This window comes from Heterodontus francisci, chromosome 7 (assembly GCF_036365525.1).
Source record: "Heterodontus francisci isolate sHetFra1 chromosome 7, sHetFra1.hap1, whole genome shotgun sequence".
NCBI lineage: Eukaryota > Metazoa > Chordata > Chondrichthyes > Heterodontiformes > Heterodontidae > Heterodontus > Heterodontus francisci.
This window is the reverse complement of record NC_090377.1, coordinates 115,597,819-115,622,675: the sequence shown is the minus strand read 5'-3', so window position 1 is coordinate 115,622,675 and position 24,857 is coordinate 115,597,819. Positions and strand designations below refer to the sequence as shown.

General features: G+C 46.1%; 1 protein-coding gene across 2 annotated transcripts in view; it reads right to left on the bottom strand.

Annotated features, from left to right (window-relative positions):
- The window catches only part of LOC137372256 (putative methyltransferase DDB_G0268948), a 38,009-nt gene extending 20,102 nt beyond the window's left edge, over positions 1-17,907 (bottom strand). The window contains exons 1-3 of one of the 2 annotated variants that reach the window (XM_068035957.1): positions 17,807-17,907; positions 10,649-10,826; positions 6,965-7,125 (exon numbers count right to left, since the gene is read on the bottom strand). In XM_068035957.1, coding sequence (XP_067892058.1) covers positions 6,965-7,125; positions 10,649-10,826; positions 17,807-17,892 — 425 coding nt within the window. In that variant the 5' untranslated portion in view covers positions 17,893-17,907. Of the gene's footprint in view, positions 1-6,964; positions 7,126-10,648; positions 10,879-17,806 lie in introns of both variants that reach the window. The other variant, XM_068035958.1, reaches the window with a different exon arrangement.
- Positions 17,908-24,857: the final 6,950 nt, after the last annotated feature.

Sequence of the window (24,857 nt, the reverse complement as noted above, 5' to 3'; positions counted from 1 at the left end):
TGAATATCAAGGGGAGATTAGATTCTCTAATTTTACTAAACTGAGGAGTGATTTAGTGAAAGTGGACTGGAAACAGCTACTTGAAGGTAAACCTGTGTCAGAACAGTGGGAGGCATTCAAAGGGGAGATTCAAAGGGTTCAGGGTAAACATGTTTCCACAAAGAAAAAGGGTGAGGCGGCCAAATCTAGGGCCCCATGGATGTCAAGGAGCCTACAGGGTAAGATAAGGCAGAAAAGGAAAGCTTATGTCCGACACCAAGAACTCAATACTACAGAAAGCCGAGAGTAGTATAGAAAGTGGAGGGGTGAAATCAAAAAGGAAATTAGGAAAGCAAAGAGAGGGCATGAAAGAATATTGGCAAGCAAAATCAAGGTGAACCCAAAGATATTTTATCAATATGTTAAGAGTCAGAGGATAACTAAGGAGAGAGTAGGGCCCATAAAAGACCAAAAAGGTAACCTATGTGTAGAGGCGGAAGATATTGGTCTGGTTTTTAATGAATGCTTTGCGTCTGTCTTCACAAAAGAGGGGGACAATGCAGATCCGGTGGTCAAGGAGGAAGAGTGTGAATTATTGGATGTGATAAACATAGGGAGCGAGGATGTATTACATAGAAACATAGAAAACATAGAAAAATACAGCACAGAACAGGCCCTTCGGCCCACGATGTTGTGCCGATCCTTTGTCCTCTGTCAAGGACAATTTAATCTATACCCCATCATTCTCCTTTATCCATATACCTATCTAAAAGCCGTTTGAAAGTCCCTAAAGTTTCTGACTCAACAACTTCCCCAGGCAAGGCATTCCATGCCCCGACCACTCTCTGGGTAAAGAACCTTCCCCTGACATCCCCCTTATATCTCCCACCCTTCACCTTAAATTTATGACCCCTTGTAATGCTTTGCTCCACCCGGGGAAAAAGTTTCTGACTGTCTACCCTATCTATTCCCCTGATCATCTTATAAACCTCTATCATGTCACCCCTCATCCTTCTCCGTTCTAATGAGAAGAGGCCTAGAATGTTCAGCCTTTCCTCGTAAGACTTATTCTCCATTCCAGGCAACATCCTGGTAAATCTCCTCTGCACCCTCTCCAAGGCTTCCACATCCTTCCTAAAATGAGGCGACCAGAACTGCACACAGTACTCCAAATGAGGCCTTACCAAGGTCCTGTACAGCTGCATCATCACCTCACGGCTCTTAAATTCAATCCCTCTGCTAATGAACGCTAACACCCCATATGCCTTCTTCACAGCCCTATCCACTTGAGTTGCAACTTTCAACGATCTATGCACATAGACCCCAAGGTCTCTCTGCTCCTCCACATGCCCAAGAACCCTACCGTTAACCCAGTATTTTGCATTCGTGTTTGTCCTTCCAAAATGGACGACCTCACACTTTTCAGGGTTAAACTCCATCTGCCACTTTTCAGCCCAGCACTGCAACCTATCCAAGTCCCTTTGCAGACGACAATAGCCCTCCTCGGTATCCACAACTCCACCAACCTTTGTATCATCTGCAAATTTACTGACCCACCCTTCGACTTCCTCATCCAAGTCGTTAATAAAAATCACAAACAGGAGAGGACCCAGAACTGATCCCTGTGGCACGCCACTGGTAACTGGGCTCCAGGCTGAGTATTTACCATCTAAGACCACTCTCTGCCTTCTATCAGTTAGCCAATTCTTAATCCAACTGGCCACATTCCCCACTATCCCATGCCTCCTGACTTTCTCCATAAGTCTACCATGGGGGACCTTATCAAATGCCTTACTAAAATCCATGTACACCACATCCACTGGTTTACCCTCATCCACTTGCTTGGTCACCTGCTCAAAGAATTCAATCAGGCTTGTGAGGCAAGACCTACCCCTCACAAAACCGTGCTGACTGTCCCGAATCAAGCAGTGTCTTTCCAGATGCTCAGAAATCCTATCCCTCAGCACCTTTTCCATCAACTTGCCTACCACCGAAGTAAGACTAACTGGCCTGTAATTCCCAGGGTTGTTCCTATTCCCTTTCTTGAACAGGGGCACAACATTTGCCACCCTCCAATCACCTGGTACCACCCCCGTCAACAGAGAAGATGAAAAGATCATTGCCAGCGGCTCTGCAATTTCATCCCTTGCTTCCCATAACATCCTTGGATATACCCCGTCAGGCCCGGGAGACTTGTCTATCTTCAAGTTATTCAAAAACCCCAACACATCTTCCCTCCTAACGAGCACTTCCTCGAGCTTACCAGTCTGTTTCACACCGTCCTCTTCAGTAATACACCCCTTCTCATTCGTAAATACCGAAGAGAAGTACTCATTCAAAACCTCACTTATCTCTTCCGGCTCAACACACAGTCTCCCGCTATTGTCCTTGACCGGACCTACGGTCCCCCTAGTCATCCTCATATTTCTGACATACGCGTAAAAGGCCTTGGGGTTTTCTTTTATCCTACCCGCCAAGCATTTTTCATGCCCTCTCTTAGCTCTCCTAATCCCTTTCTTCAGATCCTTCCTGGCCATCTTGTATCCCTCCAGAGCTATGCCTGTGCCCTTTTTCCTCAACCTTATATACGCATCCTTCTTCTTCCTAACAAGACTCTCAACCTCTCTTGTCAACCACGGTTCCCTCACATGACCATCCCTTCCCTGTCTGACAGGGACATGCTTATCAATGGCCCCTACTATCTGCTCCTTGAAAAAGTTCCACATTTCGACCGTGCCCTTCCCTGCCAGCATATGCTCCCAACTTATGCTCCTCAGTTCCTGCCTGACAGCATCATATCTACCCTTCCCCCAATTGTAAACCTTGCCCTGTTGCACATACCTATCCCTCTCCATTACCACAGTGAATGCTACAGAATTGTGATCACTATCCCCAAAGTGCTCGCCCACCAACAGCTCTATCACTTGCCCTGGTTCATTACCTAGTACCAAATCCAATATTGCCTCCCCTCTGGTCGGGCAGTCTACATACTGAGTCAGAAAAGCTTCCTGGACATACTGCACAAACACTACCCCATCCAAACTATTCGATCTAAAGAGTTGCCAATCAATATTTGGGAAGTTGAAATCCCCCATAATTACTACCCTGTGACTTCTGCTCCTTTCCAAAATCTGTTTCCCAATCTGCTCTTCCACCTCCCTGCTGCTATTGGGGGGCCGATAGAAAACTCCCATCAAGGTGACTGCTCCTTTCCTGTTCCTGACCTCAACCCACAGTGCCTCAGTCGGCAGATCCTCCTCGAAAATTCTTTCAGCAGTTGTTACACTATTTCTAACTAACAATGCCACCCCCCCACCTCTTTTACCACCATTCCTAATCTTATGAAAACATCTATAACCAGGTACCTCCAAGAACCATTCCTCCCCCTCACCTATCCACGTTTCAGTGATGGCCACAACATCGTAGTCCCAAGTGCCCATCCACGCCTTCAATTCACTCACCTTATTCCTGATGCTTCTTGCATTGAAGTATACGCACTTTAACCCTTCTCCGTGCCCATCTGTCCTCTGCGACAGTGCTACCTTCCCCAATACCTCACTACACTCTTTGTCTTTCTGAGTGGACCCACTGGTCCCTGGACTACAAGTCCGGTTCCCATCCCCCTCCCAAACTAGTTTAAACCCTCCCGAACAGTACTAGCAAACCTCCCTCCCAGGATATTGGTGCCCCTCTGGTTCAGATGCAGCCCGTCCTGTTTGAACAGGTCCCATCTTCCCCAGAATGCAGTCCAATTATCCAAGAACTGGAAGCCCTCTCTCCTACACCATTCCTGCAGCCACGTGTTCAGCTGTGCTCTCTCCCTATTCCTAGCCTCACTATCACGTGGCGCCGGCAACAAACCAGAGATAACAACTCTGTCCGTCCGAGCTTTCAGCTTCCAGCCTAACTCCCTAAACTCACTTCTAACATCTGTGCCACCCTTCCTTCCTACGTCGTTGGTGCCAATGTGCACCACGACCTCTGGCTGCTCCCCCTCCCCTTTAAGGATCCTGAAGACGCGATCACAAACATCACGGACCCTGGCACCAGGTAGGCAACAAACCATCCGTGCGTCTCGCTTGCGCCCACAGAACCGCCTGTCGTACTCCTCACCATCGAGTCCCCGATGACTAGTGCTCTCCCATTCTCCCTCCTTCCCTTCTGAGCCACAGTGCAGGACCCCGTGCCAGAGGCCCGTTCACTGCAGCCTGCCCCCGATAGGCCGTCCCCCCCAACAGTATCTAAAACTGTATACTTGTTGCCGAGGGGAACGACCACAGGAGATCCCTGCACTGACCTCTTCCCACCTCTAACTGTTACCCAGCTGCCTTTGTTTTGTGGAGTAACGACATCCCTGTAGCTTCTATCTATCACCCCCTCAGCTTCCCGAATGATCCTCAGTTCATCCAGCTCCAGCTCCAGTTCCCTAACACGGTCTGATAGGAGCTGGAGACGGATGCACTTCCAGCAGGTGAAGTCGGCAGGGTCACCGGAGGTTCCCCTCACCTCGAACATACTGCAGGAGGAGCACTGCACTCCCCTGGCTGCCATTTCTTTTACTCAATTACCCCTTAATTAAGTACAAATATAGATATTAACAAAAACAGTGAAATAGCTTACCTGTTCAGTCCTTTTTGGCTAGAGGAGGAGGGTAAAAAGGGTCTTATTATTAGGTTAGAGGAGGAGGATGGGTGGGAGACACTACATGTGTAGTGTCTCGGGTTAACTCTGCTCCGCACCTTTAAAGAAAATACCTACCCAGGAGTCCTTGCTGCCGTCCAGCTTCCGGTTCCTCCCGCGCCAAAAGTAACTTGAACACAAGGAAAACAGTAAGTACAACTTTCAAAACACAGCTCCTGGTGCCTTCACTTACCCACCGAAGAGTCGCTACCTTCTCCTGCTGCTCCGCCGGGAAATGAGGCCGAGTCCACGGAGCTCCGCACCTTTAAAGAAAATACCTACCCAGGAGTCCTTGCTGCCGTCCAGCTTCCGGTTCCTCCCGCGCCAAAAGTAACTTGAACACAAGGAAAACAGTAAGTACAACTTTCAAAACACAGCTCCTGGTGCCTTCACTTACCCACCGAAGAGTCGCTACCTTCTCCTTGAAAGTTGATAAATCACCAGGGCCAGATGAAATGCATCCTCGGCTGTTAAAAGAAGCAAGAGAGGAAATAGCAGAGGGTCTGACCATAATTTTCCAGTCCTCACTGGATACAGGTGTGATGCCGGAGGATTGGAGAACTGCTAACATTGTACCGATGTTTAAAAAGGGAGCGAAGGATAGATCAAATAATTACAAGCCAGACAGTCTAACCTCTTTAGTGGGCAAATTATTGGAATCTATTCTGAGAGACAAGATAAACTGTCACTTAGAAAGGCATAGTTTAATCAAGGATAGTCAGCATGGATTTGTTATGGGAAGATGACCAACTTGATCGAATTTTTTGAAGAAGTAACAAGGAAGATAGATGAGGGTAGTGCAGTTGATGTGGTCTACATGGATTTTAGCAAGGCTTTTAACAAGGTCCCACATGGCAAACTGGTTAAAAAAAAAATCTCATGGGATCCAGAGAAATGCAGCAAGGTGGATACAAAATTGGCTCAGTGGCAGGAAACAAAGGGTAATTATTGACGACTGTTTTAGCGACTGGAGGGCTGTTTCCAATGGTGTTCCGCAGGGCTCAGTACAGGGTCCCCTCCTTTTTGTGGTGTATATTAACGATTTGGACATAAATGTTGGGGGCACGATCAAGAAATTTGTGGACGACACAAAGTTTGGCCGTGTGGGAGATAGCGAGGAGGATAGCTGCGGGCTGCAGAAGATATTGATGGTCTGGTCAAATGGGTAGAAAAGTGGCAAATGAAATTCAACTTAGAGAAGTGTGAGGTGATGCATTTGGGGAGGTCAAACAAGGAAAATGAATACACGATTAATGGGAAAATACTGAGAAGTATAGAGGAAGTGAGGGACCTTGGAGTGAATGTCCACAGATCCCTGAAGGTAGCAGGACAGGTTGGTAAGGTGGTTAAGAAGACAGATGGAATCCTTTCCTTTATTAACCGAGGTATAGAAGACAAGAGCAAGGAGGTTATGCTGGAACTGTATAACTCATTGGTTAGGCCACAACTTGAGTACTGTGTGCAGTTCTGGGCACCTCATTACAGATAAGATGTAATTGCACGAGAGAGGGTACAGAAGAGATTTTCGAGGATGTTGCCAGGTCTGGAAAAATGCACCTATGAGAAAAGATTAGGTAGGCTGGGGTTGTTCACCTTGGAACAGAGAAGGCTGTGGGATGATCTGATTGAAATGTACAAAATTTTGAGGGGCTTGGATAGAGTGGAGGTGAAGGGTCCATTCACCTTCGCAGAGCAGTCAGTGACGAGGGGGCATTGATTTAAAGTGATTGGTAGAAAGATTAGAGGGGAGATAAGGAAAAACCTTTTCACACAGAGCGTGGTGATGGTATGGAACTCACTGCCTGAAAGGGTGGTTGAGGCAGAGACCCTCAACTCGATCAAAAGGAGTCTGGATATGCACTTCAAGTCCCGTAAGCTGCAGTGCTACGGATCAAATGCGGGAAGGTGGGATTCGAACAGGTGGATCGTTTTTCGGCTGGCACAGACAGGATGGGCCAAGTGGCCTCATTCTGTGCCTTAAACTATCTGCGATTCTATGCTTGCTGATAATGGCAGCATTTTGACACAATGCTTTCAGTCAATGACCAATTATCACATCCAAATCCTTTTCCAAATTTCTCATGAAAACTCATTGCATCTGCATCCAAGATTCATATTTCCTGTTATCATCCATTAAGTTATATTAAAATGCATCAAGAATTTTCATGGTCACGAACTTTATTTGTCGAGATCACTCTGAATGCGATCGAACTACTGAAACTAAAATTGATCACCCTCAACAAAATGAGAAAGGCTGCAACTTTAGTTTTTGTGCTCTGTAAAATCTTCAGATTACTATGGTCACCTGTAAGAGACATTATCAGGTCTATCCAGTTTCTTGGCCTCTTCAATCTGAGCTCCACTCATATCAATTCCAACCACTTTTTCAAAGTAAGAAGCCAGTCCCCGGGAGCTCTGACCTGAGCCACATCCCACATCCACTGCCAGGCTGAAGGGCTTCCCCTTCTGAAAATGGAATCACATTTTAATCAAACACAAACCTCTTCACCCTCTGTCCCCCCAGAAATAACTGCGCTCAGTAATTCCATGTCCAATTATTATAACAGCACTTTATACAACTGCACATTCTAACTGCTTCTTGGGTCAAGTGATGGGACCAAGCAGTGGAAGGTGGGTGAGCATTAAGATTGTCAACTCTGGTTGGAGATATTCCTGGAGTTGCCTTCAAGTACCCCACTTCAAACCTCCCGCCATTGGTCTGCCAACACACCCACAGCCAATCAGAAAGTCAACTGTCTCTTCATTACCCAATGGTCATCAGAAAGAGAACACGCTCCTCATTACCCGATTGACCAACGATCAAGAATCATCCAAACAGCCAGTTTTATTCCCATGTCCGATATTTTTACAATCAGTAAACAAAACTGTGTTCTGAATGCCCTATGACTTTTCTCCTGGGTTTGGAGGCAGTCCAGGAGATTTGTTGAGTGTTGACCCATACAAAGCACACCCTGAGTCGAGATTATTTTACTGACACATCCATCTCTTCACTATCACCACCATCTCCCCACCCCAGAAAAAACTTGCGTTCAGTAATTCTGTGCCTGATAGCTTTATTGGAAAGCCTGCACATTGAGTTCCTAGAAATGGCAGAAACCACATAGTCCTCAACTGGAGACACAATAAAGGCAAGAAACCCCAAATTAATTAATCTAGTCACTCACTGTGATCTGTATAAGCAGAATTAACACTCACCTTTAACACAACAAAAAGACAGATTTAATTGGGTAGAAATTTAATTTTCCAGTGACTGACTGGTTGTTTGCTCTGGAGGTGTTAGGCCGCAGCCATATTAATGGTCTGGGCTTCACATTCCAAAAGACCCTCCTGATACAGCTTGCCAGGAGGAGGAGTTACATCTGGTTCTTCCGAAGCATTGCCAACCCTCCAGGATTGTCTTGCAGTCTCTGGAATTATGGAACGATTTTCCGGATACTGCTGCGAGCAACAGCCAGAGATAAAAATTGTAGGGCATTAAAGAAAAGGTTTGTATCTTTTCTCTTCTTCTAAACACTTCAGTTGATTGGTTACAAATACACTGGAGTTGCGGAAAAGGCTGTTTGACTGGGGATAGAGCAGCTGGTGGTGGGTGATCATGTGATGAAATCTCTAGGAACATGTCCAAGCGGAGTTGTCGACCCTAGTTCTTACACCTGGACACCAGGAGAATTCCTGCTCTTTTTCCAAAAGTTTAAACAGAACAGGCTAATAGGACTTCATTATAACAGCATATCTGAAAGTCAGCACTTCTGACAGGGCAGCTCGCCCTCAGTACTGCGCTGAGGTTGTAAGCTCAAATCTGCAGTGAATTGTGAACCTGCCATTCTCACTCAGAGATGAGATCATTACCCCACGGTGAGAATACTACAACAATTCACATTTATATAGAGCCTTTAATGAAGTAAATCATCCCAAGCCATTTCTCAGGAACCACATGAAGAAAATTTGGGATAAATGACTGACAGTGTGGTCAAAGAGGTCGGTTTTAAGGAGCGTCTTCAAGGAGGAAAGTTGGGGAGGTTTAGGGAGAGAATTCCAGAACTTAGGGATTTGGCAGGTGAAGGCACGGCCGCCAGTAGTGGAGTGCCTAAAATTGAGAATGAACAAGAAGTCAGAATTGAAATTTGAAAACCAGGATCAAGGAGTTGCTGGACCTGGATGATGGGTGAGTGGCTCTTGGTGTGAGTTAGGACACAGACAGCAGAATATTGGATGAGTTCAAGTTTCCGGAGTGTAGAATGTGAGAAGCCAGCCAGGAGGGTGTTGGAAAGTCAAGTCTAGAGGTTGCAAAGACATGGATGAGGGTTTCAGCAGCAGATGAGTTGAGGCAGGAGTGGAGCTGGACAATGTAATGGAGGTGGAAGTAGGTGGTGTTGGTGATGGCGAACTACCCAGTGGTGAGAGGACTGGTAACAATCAAGTTGACATTGGAAAAAGTATCCCCAACATTTAACTATTAAATTCTGAAAATTACTAAGGTTTCATTTCACAGATTTCCATGTATTTTACACTTAACTATAAATCCCAGTCACTGCTGGAAAATATTTAAAGGCAATATCACACTTCAAAAGTATTTAGACAAATCAAAGTGTAACAGATTGGCCACTAGAGAAGAAACATAGACTTATCGTAGAATCATAGAACAGTTACAACACAGAAGGAGGCCATTTGGCCCATCGTATCCATGCCAGCTCTCTGCAAGAGCAACTCACCAAGTCCCACTCCCTGCCCTTTTTCCCATACCCCTGCAAAATTTCTCTTTGGATAATTATCCAATTCCCTTTTGAAAGGTTCGATTGAAGCTGCCTCCACCAAACTCTCAGGCAGTGCATTCCAGATTCTAACCACTCACTGCTTAAAAAAGTTTTTCCACGTCGCCTTTAGTTCTTTTGCCATTCATCTTAAATCGATGTCCTCTAGTCCTTGACCCTTTCACCAAAAGAAACAGTTTCTCCCTATCTCCTCTGTCCAAACCCTCTCATGATTTTGAAAACCTCTATCAAATCTTCTCTTAACCTGTTCTCGAAGGAGAACAACCCCAGCTTCTCCTATCAATCCACGTAACTGAGGTCCCTTAGCCCTGGAAATATTCTAGTTAATCTTTTCTGCACCCCCTCTAAAGCCTTCACATCCTTCCTAAAGAGTGGTGTCCAGAAATGTACAAAATTCTCCAATTGAGGGCAAACAGGTGTATTATAAAGGTTCACCATTAACATCTTTGCTTTTGTACTCTATGCCTCTATTTCTAAAGCCCAGGATCCTGTTTGCCTTTTTAAACACTTTCTCAACCTGTCCTGCCACCGTCAATGATTTGTGCACATATACCCCCAGGTCCCACGGCTCCTGCACCCCCTTTAGATAGACACCCTTCATTTTTATATTACCTCTCTTTGTTCTTCCGACCAAAACGAATTACCTGACACTTCTCTGCATTAAATTTCATCTGTCATGTGTCCACCCTATACACCAGCCTGTCTATGTCCTCTTGAAGTTTAACACTATCCTCCTCGCTGTCCACTATACTTTCAAGTTTTGTGTCATCTGCAGATTTTGAAATTGTACCCTGCACACCCAAGTACATTTCTTTATCCAGTCTTTTGCAATCTCAGGATGTCTCAAAATGCTTTACAGTAACAGCCAATTTGTGCACAGCAAGCTCCCACAAGCAGCAATGTGATAATGACCAGATAATCTGTTTTTGTGATGTTGATTGAGGATAAATGTTGGTCAGGACACCGGGGACAACTCCCCTCCTCTTCTTCGAAATAGTGCCATGGGATCTTTTACATTTACCTGAGGGCAGACAGGGCCTCAGTTTAACATCTCATCTGAAAGGCAATAGTGCACACTGCCTCGGTACTGCATTGGGAATGTCAGTCAGGATTACGTGTTCATGTCTCTGGACTGGGACTTGAACTCCTGACCGTCTGACCCAGAACGCTGATTTTTGGATCGGCCACATTCTCACCTTTCTCTGCAGATAGTTGAGGATGAGATTGTTGATTTCAGCAGGTGAAGGAAGCCTGAATTTCTGATACAAGGCAGCGAATTCCTGCTCCTCAAAAAAACATCTCGCCATGTTGGTGTCTAATCGAGCAACTGGACCTCTGCCAGAATGAAAGCAAAATACTGCAGATGCTGGAAATCTGAAATAAAAACAGAAAGTGCAGGAAATACTCAACAGATCAGGCTGCAGCTCTGGAAAGAGAAACAGAGATAACGTTTCAGGTCTGTGATCTTTCATCAGAAAGGCTCTGGCTTTTAAACTTGTTTCATGAGAGGTTACACGTCTACAGGTCTGGCCAGCAGCTGGGCACTTCTATCCTTGGCCCCTCTTTCTCTGTTCCACTGTTTACATCGCCCTGGCGCCAACAGTAGGTGTATTTCAGGACTAACTACAAGTGAATAGCTAATTTAAAGTTACCTGGGACTCCTTGCCAATCCCCAAACCCTGACCTCTGACCCTGCCCACTGCACATCTCCCAGTCCTGCACACTCTTTGCTAAAATGTGTGTTCCAAATTCCGGGACTCTGCCGCCAAAACACTGCTACTCCACTGACCACACGAAGACTGAACTCCTGCCATTCTGATCTGCTGTTTAGTTGCTTACATTTTAAGGCAACTTTTTCCGGCCCACAGTCCGTGTTGGCCATAATTCCACAGTATACCCCAGGGTCCCTCACATTATATCCTGATCCCTCACAATGTACCCTCGTTATATGGATGTATCACATGTGAAGCAGGATGGAATAAATCTGCTTGGATTTATGACATAACTCACAATTTGGGAGTTTTGGTTCTTTGTACAGCCTAATAACCTTGTTTTCCACAGCCCGAATGGGTTTTTCTGCCATCTAGCTGAAGGACATTGCTGTATTCGGGGCAGTACCAACAATACTCTGAATCTTAAAATCCACCAGGACCTGAACACACCCATCACTCACCAGTGACAGGAAAGAACATTAAGCCCCAAAGTGAACAAGCCCAGCTTCCAATCACAAGCTCCGTGTTGTGCTGGAATTGAGCTCAAATAATAAAACATGTCAGTGATAACGTTCAACTTTGACATAGTGGAAAGATTGACGGCTTTGGAATCGATCAATCACCAGGCACCGCCCACCACTTTCCCTTCAGTCGAAGGCAACGGGGTGATTTCCCAGGCAGGAAGCTGGAGATGTGGGGAAGGGGAGAAGAGAATGGGAAGCGATGAGAGGGGAAGGTGCAGGGGAACGGGGAGGGGTAAGAGGGGGTGGTGCAGAGAATGCGGGAGGGAGTGGGAATGGGAAGAGGGAGACGGGGAATTATGGGAAAGGGGGGCTACAGGGAGGTGGATGAATTGGCCCTTTAGATATTGGAGTTGAGATCGCACCATGCGAGTCCTCTTCACACCCACTGCCACACAATCAACGCCAAAATAATAGTGAGCTGGCTGTGTTGAAATGCCGCTGACAGATGCACTGAGTTAACTTCCGCCTCCCTCACTCAATGTCAAAGCCCTCCCTGCTCCCAACGTGCCTCTGAGTTAGTCTCATTATGATTGTCTGAATGGCCTTTTCTCATTCCACATTTTATAGACATATTGAACAGCTCAGTCACAACTCTCATCACAATGAACCACGGTACACCAACACCATTAAAAATTAACTTTATATTGTAAACGCAGTCAAAAATTAAAATAAAACATTTAAAGCATTGAGTTAAATGTGCTGGGTTTCTAAAAGTTGTTTGGAACACAACTGTTATGAGCTCGCAGGACAACAGTTTGGTGTGTACTGTGTCTTTAATGAAACTGCTTGTGATGGCTGCCTGCAGTCAGAGTGTCTCATGGTGGAAGTCACATGACTACGGCAAGCCAGGAGGCACATTAGTACAGTATTGCATTTCTATCCCAAACATCCCCCTTGTCATACAAAAATAAGTACATGCATTATCATTGACATTGTGAGTTGCCAAGTTACCCACAATGCACACAACGTTCTCATGCATTAGTAGTTTGTAATTCTTGTCAGACTCTGCACAGGCATTGCACACATAGTCATTAAATTGTGCTTGTCTCTTAATAGTGCGCGTGCACGTTATCGTTGGTTGTTCATCTGGTTGATTTTCCTTCTCCGGCAAGTGTCGTTCCCTTGTCACTTGTTGCCATGGTAACTGTTGCTGTTCCGTATCCATTGTTGGGGTGCTGTGGACCTCTGGAGCTGATGGTTGTTCTGGGTCTGTGCAGTTGGTGAGTTCTCACCTTCCTGATATGCCGCCTGCTGTGACGGAACAGCTTCTCCAATTGTACGTGTGTGCCTGTGCTTGCGACAGTATACCTGGACGTTCACTTCCACCGCATACAATTGAGGTGACAACTGCTCTACGCAGGTCCCAAGTTGCCAGTTGGGCTGACTCTTGTTGAGAGTATTGAAGGTTTGTACTCTTACTGGCTCTCCAATGCTCATTTCTGTCAATGTTTTGGTAGTTCTGTCAACGTGAAATTTGACTTTCTGCCATTTCACCTTGTTATTGTCACTCACACCTGTTACTAGTTCTGGCTTCAGTAGCTTTTTTGCTATTGGAAGAGTAGCTTGGGTGCGGCGTGACATTAGTCTTTGTACTGGACTACTTTCCATGTCTTCAGTAGGTGTGTTTCACCACTAGAGAATTCCCTTGTACACATCTGTGCCAGATTTGCTCAATTCCTTTATGATTCCTTTGGCGATTTTCACTGCCACCTCAGCCTTTCCATTTGACCGGGGATAGTGTGGTGAGGAAGGATGGTGTTGGATTTCCCAATCCTTTTTGAAGTGGCTAAATTCTTCACTCGTGAACTGAGGGCCATTGTCTGTCAAAACAATGTCTGGAATACCGTAACGACTGAAGTGTGCTTTCAGGTAATCTATAATCTCACCGGTAGTCATTGAAGTCAGCTGGTTTACAGTGACAAGATAATTAGTTCCTGCGAGAGTGAAGATGTCTACTCCCAGCTTCATCCATGGTCTGTCTGGGATGTCATGTGCCATCAGCGACTCTTTAGTTTGCTTAGCTTGGTACTCGTTACACTCACTGCCCTGGCTGATGTGGTCCTTGATTTCATTGTTCATGTTTGGCCAGTAGAGCACTTCTCTCACCTTCCTCAGACTCAACTCAATTCCTTGGTTGCTTGCATGATGCGCTTTAGCATCTCTCCTCTCAACTCCTTTGGGATAATGACTCTATTTCCTTTGTGCACAATGCCATATTGGGTTGTCAATTCATCTCTGTGAGCCCAATACACTGCTGTGATCACAGGAGTGTCCTTGTTGCTGTCAGGTCATCCTTTCATCACAATTTCTTGCAACACTTGGAGAGTTGGATCTTGTTGGGTAGTTCGCTTGATTTGAACAAGGTGCATGTCAGTCAGATTCAATGTCTCTGCTGGGTTGATGACTTCCCGATCATGTCGAGCTGCAGCTTCATGTTGGATCTGGAAGATTTCACACTTTGTTGTAGCATCCTCTGTACTCATAGGGAGAGCAGCTCTCGACAGCATGTCAGTGATGTACATCTGTTTCCCTTGCTTGTATGTCACTTCCAGATAGTATCTTTGTAAACGGAGTAACATCCTTTGCAGACGCTTTGAAGCAGATAGTAACGGCTTGAGGAAAATGCTTTGAAGTGGCCTGTGGTTGGACTTGACTGTCACTTTGTCTCTTCCAAGTCGCAATTGATGAGAATGTTTACAAGCAAAGACAATGGCCAGGCACTCTTTCTCGATCTGAGCATAGCATCGTTCCGTTTGCATTAACGTCCTGGATACAAATGGAACCAATTGTTCTTGCTGCATTAGGGTTGCTCCAAGTCCTGTCTCGCTGGCGTCACACTGCACTGTAACTTCATCTTTTACATCATAGTATTTCAGCACTGGCTTTGCAGTCACTAGTTGCTTGATTTTAGTGAACACTGCTTCTTGTTCTGTGCCCCAATACCACTGCACATCCTTGGCAGTGAGTTGCTGTAATGGTTCACACTCCAATGACAAATTGGGCAAAGATTTGGCTAAATAGTTGACGAATCCAACAAATCGTTGCATTGCTTTTACATCTGTTGTTCATCGCATCGCTGCTCCAGCTCTCATCTTTTCAGGATCTGGGCAAAGACCTTTTTCTGTCAGTACATGACCTATGTACTTGACTTTGGGCATCTTTAATTGCAATTTTTTTTTTTCAGCTTCCGGTTCATCTGGCGAGCTCTGTCCCTCAGTCGCACTAGATTTTGATCATGGTCAGCAATGTCTTCTTCCATTGAGTCTCCACATCCATAAACTAGCAGATCATCCACTCTCACTTCCACTCTGGGAAGATCACTATCTCATGTTTTCTGTGTTGAATCTGCTCTGGGGCCATGGAAATGCCAAACGGCATGCGCAACCATCGGTATCTCCCGAACGGTATCCAGAATGTAGTTAGAAAGCTGCTGCTTTCATCCAACTTCACTTGCCAGTAACCATCCTTCGTATCTAGGGTAGTGAAGATTTTTGCCAATGGTTGGTATGGGTGAGTGAGATCTCTTCAGAGTTTTATTTAGATCCTTTGGGTCAATGCATACTCTCAGTTTTCCCGGTTGTTTCACTGTTACCATGCTGCTAATTTCATTCTGTCGGGGTTGTCACTTTCTTGATTACTCCCTTCTTTTCCAGCTCTTCTATCTTGTCTTTCAGGCTGGCCTTGAGGGCAGCTGACCTTTCCTCAGCAGATGCTGAATTGGACTTACCCTCTCACCGACTTCACGATGATGTTCTCCTGGAAGACATCCTAGACCTGTAAATACATCATTGTACTCCTCTAGGATCTCTTCCGTGGTCAATGGTTTAGTGCGCTGTGGCACGTTGCAAATCTCTTTTGTGCATTGAGGGTTACCAGTCCAAGCTTTAGACTTGCTGCGGCTGAGATGAGTGGCTTTTGCTTGCCGTCTATGATCTGGAACTCCAGCTCTTAATTCTAGTCATTGCATTGGGCTCTCAGAGTAATTTGTCTTCTCGGCACTAGTTTGGTGCCATCATATAGCCTCAAACATACTTTTGATGATTTCATTTTTGGATCGCCATGTTGAGCTACTTCGCAGAGGTCTGTGAAGATCATGATGTTGCATGATGCACCGGTGTCTATCTGGCACTTTATGTTGACTTGATATTCTCCTTCTGCAGTCATCATTCCAACTGTCACAAACCATTCATCACCTATCAGTCTGACTGAACCAACCTGTTGGATGGTGTCTAGTGATTTGTCAGAATCATCAGCTGACATCCCTCCAGTGGCCATCCGTACCTGTTTGTTGTGCTTCCTTCCAACCAAACATTTGTGTGTCGAATGATTCAGCTTCTTGCAGTGAGAACACTGCTCTCCCCACACGAAACATGCCTTCTTTTCCTGTGCGTGATCCCCTCAGCAGTATTTGAATCCTGCCCTTTGTCTGTGATCTTTCTGCCCTTTCGGCCTGGAATGTCTATCAGCATAATGCAAGGCCTGGTCTGTTCTGCCATGAATATGGTACAGCTGCTGATTTACAACCTCACCACTTCTGCACATGTCAATCGCTTTCCTGATAGTCAGTTTGTCTTCTCTCAGTAGACGTGCTCTCACTGAGGGATCTCTTATGCCTAATACAATCTTGTCTTTAATTAGACCATCTTTTACAGTGCAAATTCACAGGATTCTGCGAGCTGTGTTAATGCAGTCACATACTGATCAATGGACTCTTTTTCACCTTGGGCTCTAATATTGAACACATACTGTTCAGAGGTTATGTTCACTTGGGGTTCAAAGTGTGACTTCAAGGTGTTCAAACTTTCAGATGTCTGTTTTTTAATGCTCTTCGGAGAGATTTAGGGGTGGAATACACTTTGTAACAGTCTCTCCCCAACAGTAATAAAAGTGTAGCTACTTGTAGCTGCTCTGGTTTGCTAATTAATTTTGTTGTAATTTCATAATTTTGCCATTGCGAGTGGAAAAACTGCCAGTTCTGCTTCATACCACCTTTCATTTCGACTGGCACAGGCAGAGGAAACATTTGCAGCCAATTTCATACCCTGTGCTTTCAGCTGTTTCTCTATTCCTTTTCTGTGGCTTCCTGTAGCTTTTAGCAGCTTTTAGCAGTTGTGACCATTCCTGTGACCTTGGTTCTGTAGCTGTGCTTCTAAACAGCTCTTCAACACTCACTCTCAGCTCCACTCTGACACCATGTTATGAGCTCACAGGATAACAGTCTGGTGTGTACTGTGTCTTTAATGAAACTGCTTGTGATGGCTGCCTGCAGTCAGAGTGCCTCATGGTAGAGGTCACATGACTACGTCAAGCCAGGAGGCACATGAGTACAGTATCGCATTTCTATCCCAAACAGCAACTTACTAGAGCTGCTAACAGTGCAGTTTAGAATTAGAGAAGATTGCATCAATTAAACGTGATCCATCATGATAATTGCTAAGCGAGTGTTTTCAGATTCTTACCAAAATGCTACACAGTCTCTGAACGGAGGAAGGCGGGTGTGGAGTACTGCGTTGCCGGGCAACGAGCCGGTTCCCCGACTCCATCCCACCCACTGGGCCATTTTCCAGGCGGCAGAAAGGGGTGGGTGAGGCCCTCCTACAAGCGGCAGGGAGCCGATTCAACTTGTCAAGGGAAAAGCAAAATACTGCGAATGCTGGTAATCTGAAAGAACAGAAAGTGCTGGAAATACTCAGCAGGTTCTGATGAAAGGACACAGACATGAAATGTTCACTGTTTCTCTTTCCACAGATGGTGCCAGAACTGCTGAGTATTTCCAGCACTTTGTCTTTTTATTTCAACTAGTTAAGGGCCGACTAAGGCCGATTGTCAGAGGCCAACTGGATTTTTCCAGTGGGCCTTCAGGTCCCAGAGGCGCTGGGAAGAGGCCAGCTACCTGGGAGCAGCCTCCCAGCAGCAGACCAATGGACCAGTGCTCCCGGCAAGCTCAGAGGCCCGCCCCCTCCCCCCACCCCCAGCCTACTTGACTTCAGTTACAGCTGCGGGCCGCCATGTGGACAGGGTGCCCCTTCCCACAATGGTGAGGCCAGTTTTGATTTTACATTTGAAACAGTTGGAGAGAGGCCACCTCCATCTTGGGGCAACCTCTCCCTTAACTTACCTGCAAAGGCACTTTGGGAGTTGTTGTTCTTTGTGCAAAAAATAACCTGGTTCTCCACAGCCCAAACCCTCTTTGTCTTCTGTCATCTAGCGAGACAGCAATCTGGTATAAGGAGCAGTACAAACAATGCTCTGAACCTTAAAATCTGCCTGGACTTGAACACATCCATCACTCACCAGTAACAGGAAAGAACATCAGGTGACAAATTCAACAAGCCCAGCTTCCAATCACAAGCTCCATGTGGTGTTGGAATTTAGTCCACCCTGTCAAATCTGAACATTAATACCCTGAAGTGTTTTATTATTCACAAGCTTGGCAATCGACCAAACGTCAAAACCAGGCCTCACTGTCCTTTCAATCCTTTCCAAATTAATTCCTGTACGGGAAGCTGGATGATATGGAGATGGGGATGGAGAGGAGCTTGGGTGAGGGGTGGGCAGGAGTGGCAGTGGAGGGATGGCGGGGGGTCCACAGGGAGGTGCATGAGGGGATGGGGGAAAGGAGGAGGGGGTGGAGGGGGGAAAGGAGGAGTGGAATGGGGAGATGGGGGAGGGGAGGTCAGGAGGGGTGCTAGGAGGAGGGAGTAGTGGGATGAAAGGGAGGAGGGGAGAAGATGAGGGGGGAGGAGGAGGGGAGGATGGAGGAGGAGAAAGTGAGGATGCAGGAGCGAGGGGTTCAGAGAGGAGAGAGGAAGCAGGGAGGAAGTGGGACTGGCATCAGGGTCGAAAGAAGGGAGGGTCGAGGGAGGTGCAGGGAGGGGAAGAGTGAGGTTACCTGGCATAAATGCAAGTGGGCCAAATGGCACCATAACATCATAAGACACTTTGTCAGGCAAAGTTTTAAACATGTCTTGAAGTCTTTCAGTCATTTTGTACTTTAACCCAGTGCTGGATTTTTTTTCCTTGCAGCTTGAGACCACCAATCAATTTCGTCCTGCATCCCTGTTGTTCCAGCTCATCCAACCTGGCCCACAATTCCTCCTCAGTTAGGATACTTGAATTGCAGTCACCACCACCATCACACCCTCCAAATCTGTCACAAATACCTTCTTGGACTTAGGGTTTTCCTTTGGCTTATGAGCTTTTCTGTGTCTCCCTTCAGAATTTAAATCTTTAATTTCTAGGTCTTCATTCTGAACTTCCTCCTGAACCTGGGTCAGTTTCCTGGGACCTTGGCGATAGGGATTTTTTATGGGAGGGGTCTCTCCTGCATCCACATGGTGTAGGGTTAGGGTCGTGCACCCTGGTTTGCCCCTGCAGATCTCTTTAAATGCTGAGAAGCCTTGTTAGATCTCCTCTCTGTTCTGTGTTTAAATAGGAGAGTACAGTGTCCAATTTCCCTAACATTTCATTGTTAGTGAACCGGATGGTAGGGGGTTTGATTTGGGAATCCTCCTGGCCTCCTTCTAACTCATCCTGACTGTCCCTTTCACCCTCCTCTTTCCTGACTGCCTTACAGATGTGTGCTTGTTTGCCCCTTCATGGCTGTGGTATTCTTTTAACATATTGATGTCGCACAGCCTTTGCTTTTTCCTACGATCTGTGGCGTCAATTATATAATTTACCTTCGCTTTACCACTCTGTATGGGCCATTGAATTGGGCTTTCAATGATTCTCCCTGTATTAGTAATCGCACTAACACATGGCCTGTGGGCTGAAATATTCTGGCCTTGGCATGTTTATCCGCCTGCCTATTCATAGCTGTCTGGGAGGTTTTGAGGTGTTCCTGAGCCACCGCACAGGCTCTCGTGAGCCATTCTCGGAACATGGAGATGTAGTCTAACAGGGAAGGATCGTCCCTGTGTCCCAAAACCCTCTCCTTGACTAGTTTTAAAGGACCTCTCACCTCGTGTCCATAAACTAATTCAAAGGAACTAAAGCCAGTGGACTCATTGGGTGTGCGCCTGGTCACAAACAGAAGAAATCCCGGCCCTTTGTCCCAGTCATGACTGATCATTGTCTTTAGGGTCCGGTGGTACTGCTGCAAAGTCCCTTGTGACTGTGGGTGGTAGGCTGAGGACTTTAGTTGGGTTATGCCCAGATTACCCATGACTTTTTGAAAAATACTGGACATAAAATTTGTGGCCTGATCCGACTGGATCTCAGCAGGCAGACCATATTGGGTGAACACTGGGTTAGTCCCTACACCATTACCTTGTCAGAGATAGTTCTTTGAGGGATAGACTCTGGAAATTGAGTAGCCACATCCATAATGGTGAGCAGATACTGGTAGCCCCCTTTTGTTTTCGGCAGGTGTCCCACACAATCTGCCAGCACTCTGCTGAACGGTTCCCCAAAAGCCAATATGGGAATTAAGGGTGCGGGTTTTATTGCAGTTTGAGGCTTCCCCACAACCTGGCACATGTAGCAAGTCTCACAGAACTCCACCACATCCTTGTGGAGTTGTGGCCTGTGAAAATGCTGTCTGATGTGGCCTTAGGTTTTTCTAATAGCGACATGTCCAGCCATTGGAATGTCGTGGGCTATTCTCAATATTTCCCTACGGTACCTCGGCGACACCACTACCTGGTGAACCACTGTCCACTCTTCATCTGCAGGTCTGTGAGGAGGTTTCCACTTCTTCATCAGCACCTCATCCTTTAAATAGTCGTACTCTGGAACTCCCTCTGCTTCAGCTTCAGTTTGGGCAGTCTGTGCTAACTTTTTTAACCCTGTGTCGATTTGTTGAGTCTCGACCAAGGAAGACCTACTTAATCCATCCTCTGGGTCTTCTAACTTCCCAAAGAAGGTTTCAGATAACCAGACAGTCGGGTCATCTGTCTGCAGTGCCAGTTCAGCCTCCTCTGACGGAGCTTGTTTGGCCATGGACCAGGTCACCACACAGTCAGGGAGAATGCCAGGGACCTTTTCCTGTAACTGCTCTGTCTCCCTGACCTTTTTTGGTCTTTCAAAAACCACTGGAGATGCTACCACCTTTGCCCTCGCCAGATCATTACCCAGGAGCAGGTCGACCCCATCCACAGGTAAACTAGGGACAATCCCCATGGTTACTGGTCTTGAAACAAGGTCGCACTCCACGTGCACCCGGTATAAAGTTATGGGCATATACTTTCCACCCATACTATTTACTAGCAGTCTTCCCAGAATGAGGGATTGGGCGGCCCCTGTATCCCTGAGGATGACTGTGGGCTTACTCACCTCACTCGAGGGGTATGGGGGTCACTTTTCCTCTGGACTCAAAATCTTGGTCACTCTCTGGGATTTCGCTAAGTTTTCCCACACTCACAGCGATAGATTTTACTGCCGCAGTTAGAGACACAGCCTGGTCTGCTGTGCTTTCCATCAGGGCCCCTTTTCTTGCACTGGTATGTGTACCCTGACTAAACTTATGGGTTTTCTCTGTAACTTCCAGCAGTCAGCTCGAAGGTGACCTGCCTTGTTACAATGGAAACATACAGGTTTTTGGGCGTCACTCCTTTAGTTTAGTTTAGAGATACAGCACTGAAACAGGCCCTTCGGCCCACCGAGTCTGTGCCGACCATCAACCACCCATTTATACTAATCCTACACTAATCCCAGATTCCTACTACATCCCCACCTGTCCTTCTAATTCCCTACCACCTACCTATACTAGGGGCAATTTTATAATGGCCAATTAACCTATCAACCTGCAAGTCTTTGGCATGTGGGAGGAAACCGGAGCACCCGGAGGAAACCCACGCAGACACAGGGAGAACTTGCAAACTCCACACAGGCAGTACCCAGAATCGAACCTCGGTCCCTGGAGCTGTGAGGCTGCGGTGCTAACCACTGCGCCACTGTGCTGCACTGTCCTGCTCTCAACACCCACCTTTTTGGCCTGAGGAAGGCCCCCTGTGTTTCCAGCTCTCCCTTCTTGCCCAGGGCTGTTCATCCTCCTATCACCCTCCCACCTTCTATTCTTTTCAGGATTTTGGAGCTGACTAGGGAAGGGTTTCCCTTGGGGCAAGGGCTTGTGAATTGGGCCAGGATTGCTGCCTACCTGGCTCTTGGAACGTTTTGTTCTTCCACGTGGTTTCTTATGGAAAGGGGAAGTGAGCTTTTGAACTCGTCGAGGAGGATCACTTCTCTGAGGTTTTCATTGGTGGACTCTATCTTAAGTACCCGTACGCATTGGTTGAAAGCAAGCTGCTTAACTTTTCAAACTCAAGGTAAGTTTATTTAGGCTGTTTTCGGAGGGTTCAGAATTTTTGGCGGTACACCTTTGGTACTAGCTCATATGTACCCAGGATAGCATTTTAAAATCTCATAGTCTGATAAACTCTCATCAGGCAACAGTGAATAAACCTCATGGGCTTTTCCTGTTAGTTTGCTAAAATAATACAAACTTGCGCACGAAACTACAACCCAATTTGATGACACGTAACCAAAAGAAATGTAATGTTTACATGGTACGTCATCCAAAGGAAGGATGATGAAAAAATTTAAACTTGAACCTGAAATGGCTGCTATAAGCAATGTCAACTGTAGTTATTGTAAAATGGAGGAGTGAATGAAATGAATATGTACTGTTACAATCGACCGCTCAAGTCAAAGCCCCCAATCAAAATATACGATTCTGATTGTGGTGGGAGAAATGCAAAGTTAATTCAATCCCGTCCCTCTACAGCTTTCCCCTTCATTATCAACCACACAGCCAATTTTTATATCATCTGCAACTTCTTAATCAGATCCCTACATTCAAGTCCAAATCATTGATATATACTGCAAAAAGCAAGGGACCTAGTACTGAGCCTTGTGGAACCCCACTGGAAACAGCCTTCCAATCACAAAACTACCCATCAGCCAACTTCCTTTGCTTCCTGCCTCTCAGCCGATTTTGGATCCAACTTGTCATTTTGCCTTGTACCCCATGGGCTTTTACTTTTGTGACAGTCTGCCATGTGGGACCTTATAAAAAGCCTTGCTAAAATCCATATAGACTGCATCAAATGCACTACCCTCATTAACCCACCTTGTTACCTCCTCAAAAAAATTCACTCATGTTAGTCAGACATGCCCTTCCCTTAACAAATCCATGTTGACTGTCTTTCTAAATGAAGCTTTATCCTGTCTCTCAGAATTTTTTGAAATAGTTTTCCCACCACCAGGGTTGGGCTGACTGGCCTGGAATTACTTGGTCTATCACTTTCCCCCTATTCAAACATTAGTACGCTGTTAGCTATATTTATTTAAAAAATCTTTGTTCTTTTCATTGATTTTACTTACCAATTTTTTTCACCCCTCCATTTTTTATACTCCACTAGGTTTTCCACAATATTGAGCCCTGTTATCAGCTTCCCTTTTTTTCTTTATCCTCTCCTTTAAGACCCTCGACATTCAGGGGCTCTGGATTTGTTAGTCCCACCCTTTTTGGTTAAGGGAACATACTTGCTCTGAATCCTCATTAGCTCTTCCTTGATGCCTCCGAATGATCCGGCACTGATTGACCTTCAAGTCGCTGATTTCAGTCCACTTTAGCTAAATCACATCTCAGCTTAGTAAAATTAGCTTTCCCCAGTTGAGCTCTTTTATTCCTGGTCTTTCTTTGACCTTTTCCATAATTAATGTAAATCTAATTGAATTATGATCACTTCCACCAAAGTGCACCCCCATTGATACCCCTTCCACCTGCTCAGCTTCATTCCCTAAAGCTAAGTCCAGAACAGCCTCCTCTCTTGTTGGGCTTGCTACGCACTGGCTGAAAAAGCTTTCATGAATACATTTTAAGAATTCCGCTCTCTCGGTGCCTTTCACACTAATTCTATCCCAATTAATATTGGGATAGTTTAAATCCCCCACTATTACTGCAGTATTGTTTTTGCACTTCTCAGAGATTTGCTACATATTTGTTCTTCTATGTCCCTCTGACTGTTTGGCGACCTGTAGTACACTCCCAGCAGTGTGATTGCCCCATTTCTGTTCTTCAGTCTAACCCATATGGCCTCATTTGTGATTCCTGTACCATATCATCCCCCACCCCCCACCCCACAGTTCGATTTGTTTTTTTAATCAATGATGCCACAGCACTCTCTTCTTTATCCCTCTCTCTATCTCGTCTGAAATCCCAGTAACCAGGAATGTGGAGTTGCCATTCCTGCCCTTCTTTCAGCAATGTCTCAGTAATAGCTATAATATCATACTCCTATGTGTCAATCTGTGTCCTCAGCTCATCTGCCTTATTCCCTAGACTTCTTGCATTGAAGGATATATCATTTAGCACTATCAAACTCCCTTGTCTATTTTCTAGCCGATGTTTCCTCTGCCTTCCAAACACATTTACTAATTGTCTGCTTTCCATTTGCTACTTTTCTCCTCTCCCTTCTGAATCTACTCTCAGGTTCCCATCCCCGATCAAGCTATTTTAAACCCTCCCCAACAGCACGAGCAAAATTCCCTGTGAGTATCTGGGTCCCAGCCCTGTTGAGCTGCAGCCCGTTTGGCTTGTACAGGTCCCACCTCCCCCAGAAGTGGTCCCAATATCAGGAATCTAAAGTCCTCCCTCCTGCACCATGTCTCCAGCCTTGTATTCATTAGATCTATCTTCCTCTTTCTGCACTCACTAGCAGGTGGCACCAGGATTAATTGGGATATTACTATCTTTGAGGTCCTGCTTTTCAATTTCTCTCCCTAAATTCGGCCTTCAGGTCCTCATCTCTCTTTATGTCTATGTCATTGGTGCCAATACAGACCACAACCTCTGGCTGTTCACCCTCCCCCTTCAGAACGTCCCGCAGCCGCTCAGTGATGTCCTTGACCCTGGCACCAGGGAGGCAACGTATGATCCTGGTGTCACAACAGTGGCCGCAGAGCACCTATCTGTTCCCAATATCAAATCCCCTACCACTATTGCTCTTCTACTCTTCTTCCTCCCCCACTAGTCAGCTCAGCCACACATGATGCCATGGACTTGGCTCTGGCTGCACTCCCGACAGGAACCATCACTCTCACCAGTATTCAGAACCGAATACTGGTTGGAGAGTGAGATGCGCTCATGGGATCCCTGCCCCGCCTGTCTTGTCCTCCTTGTGGTCACCCACTCCCTCTCTGCCTGCACATTGTTAAGCTGCGGG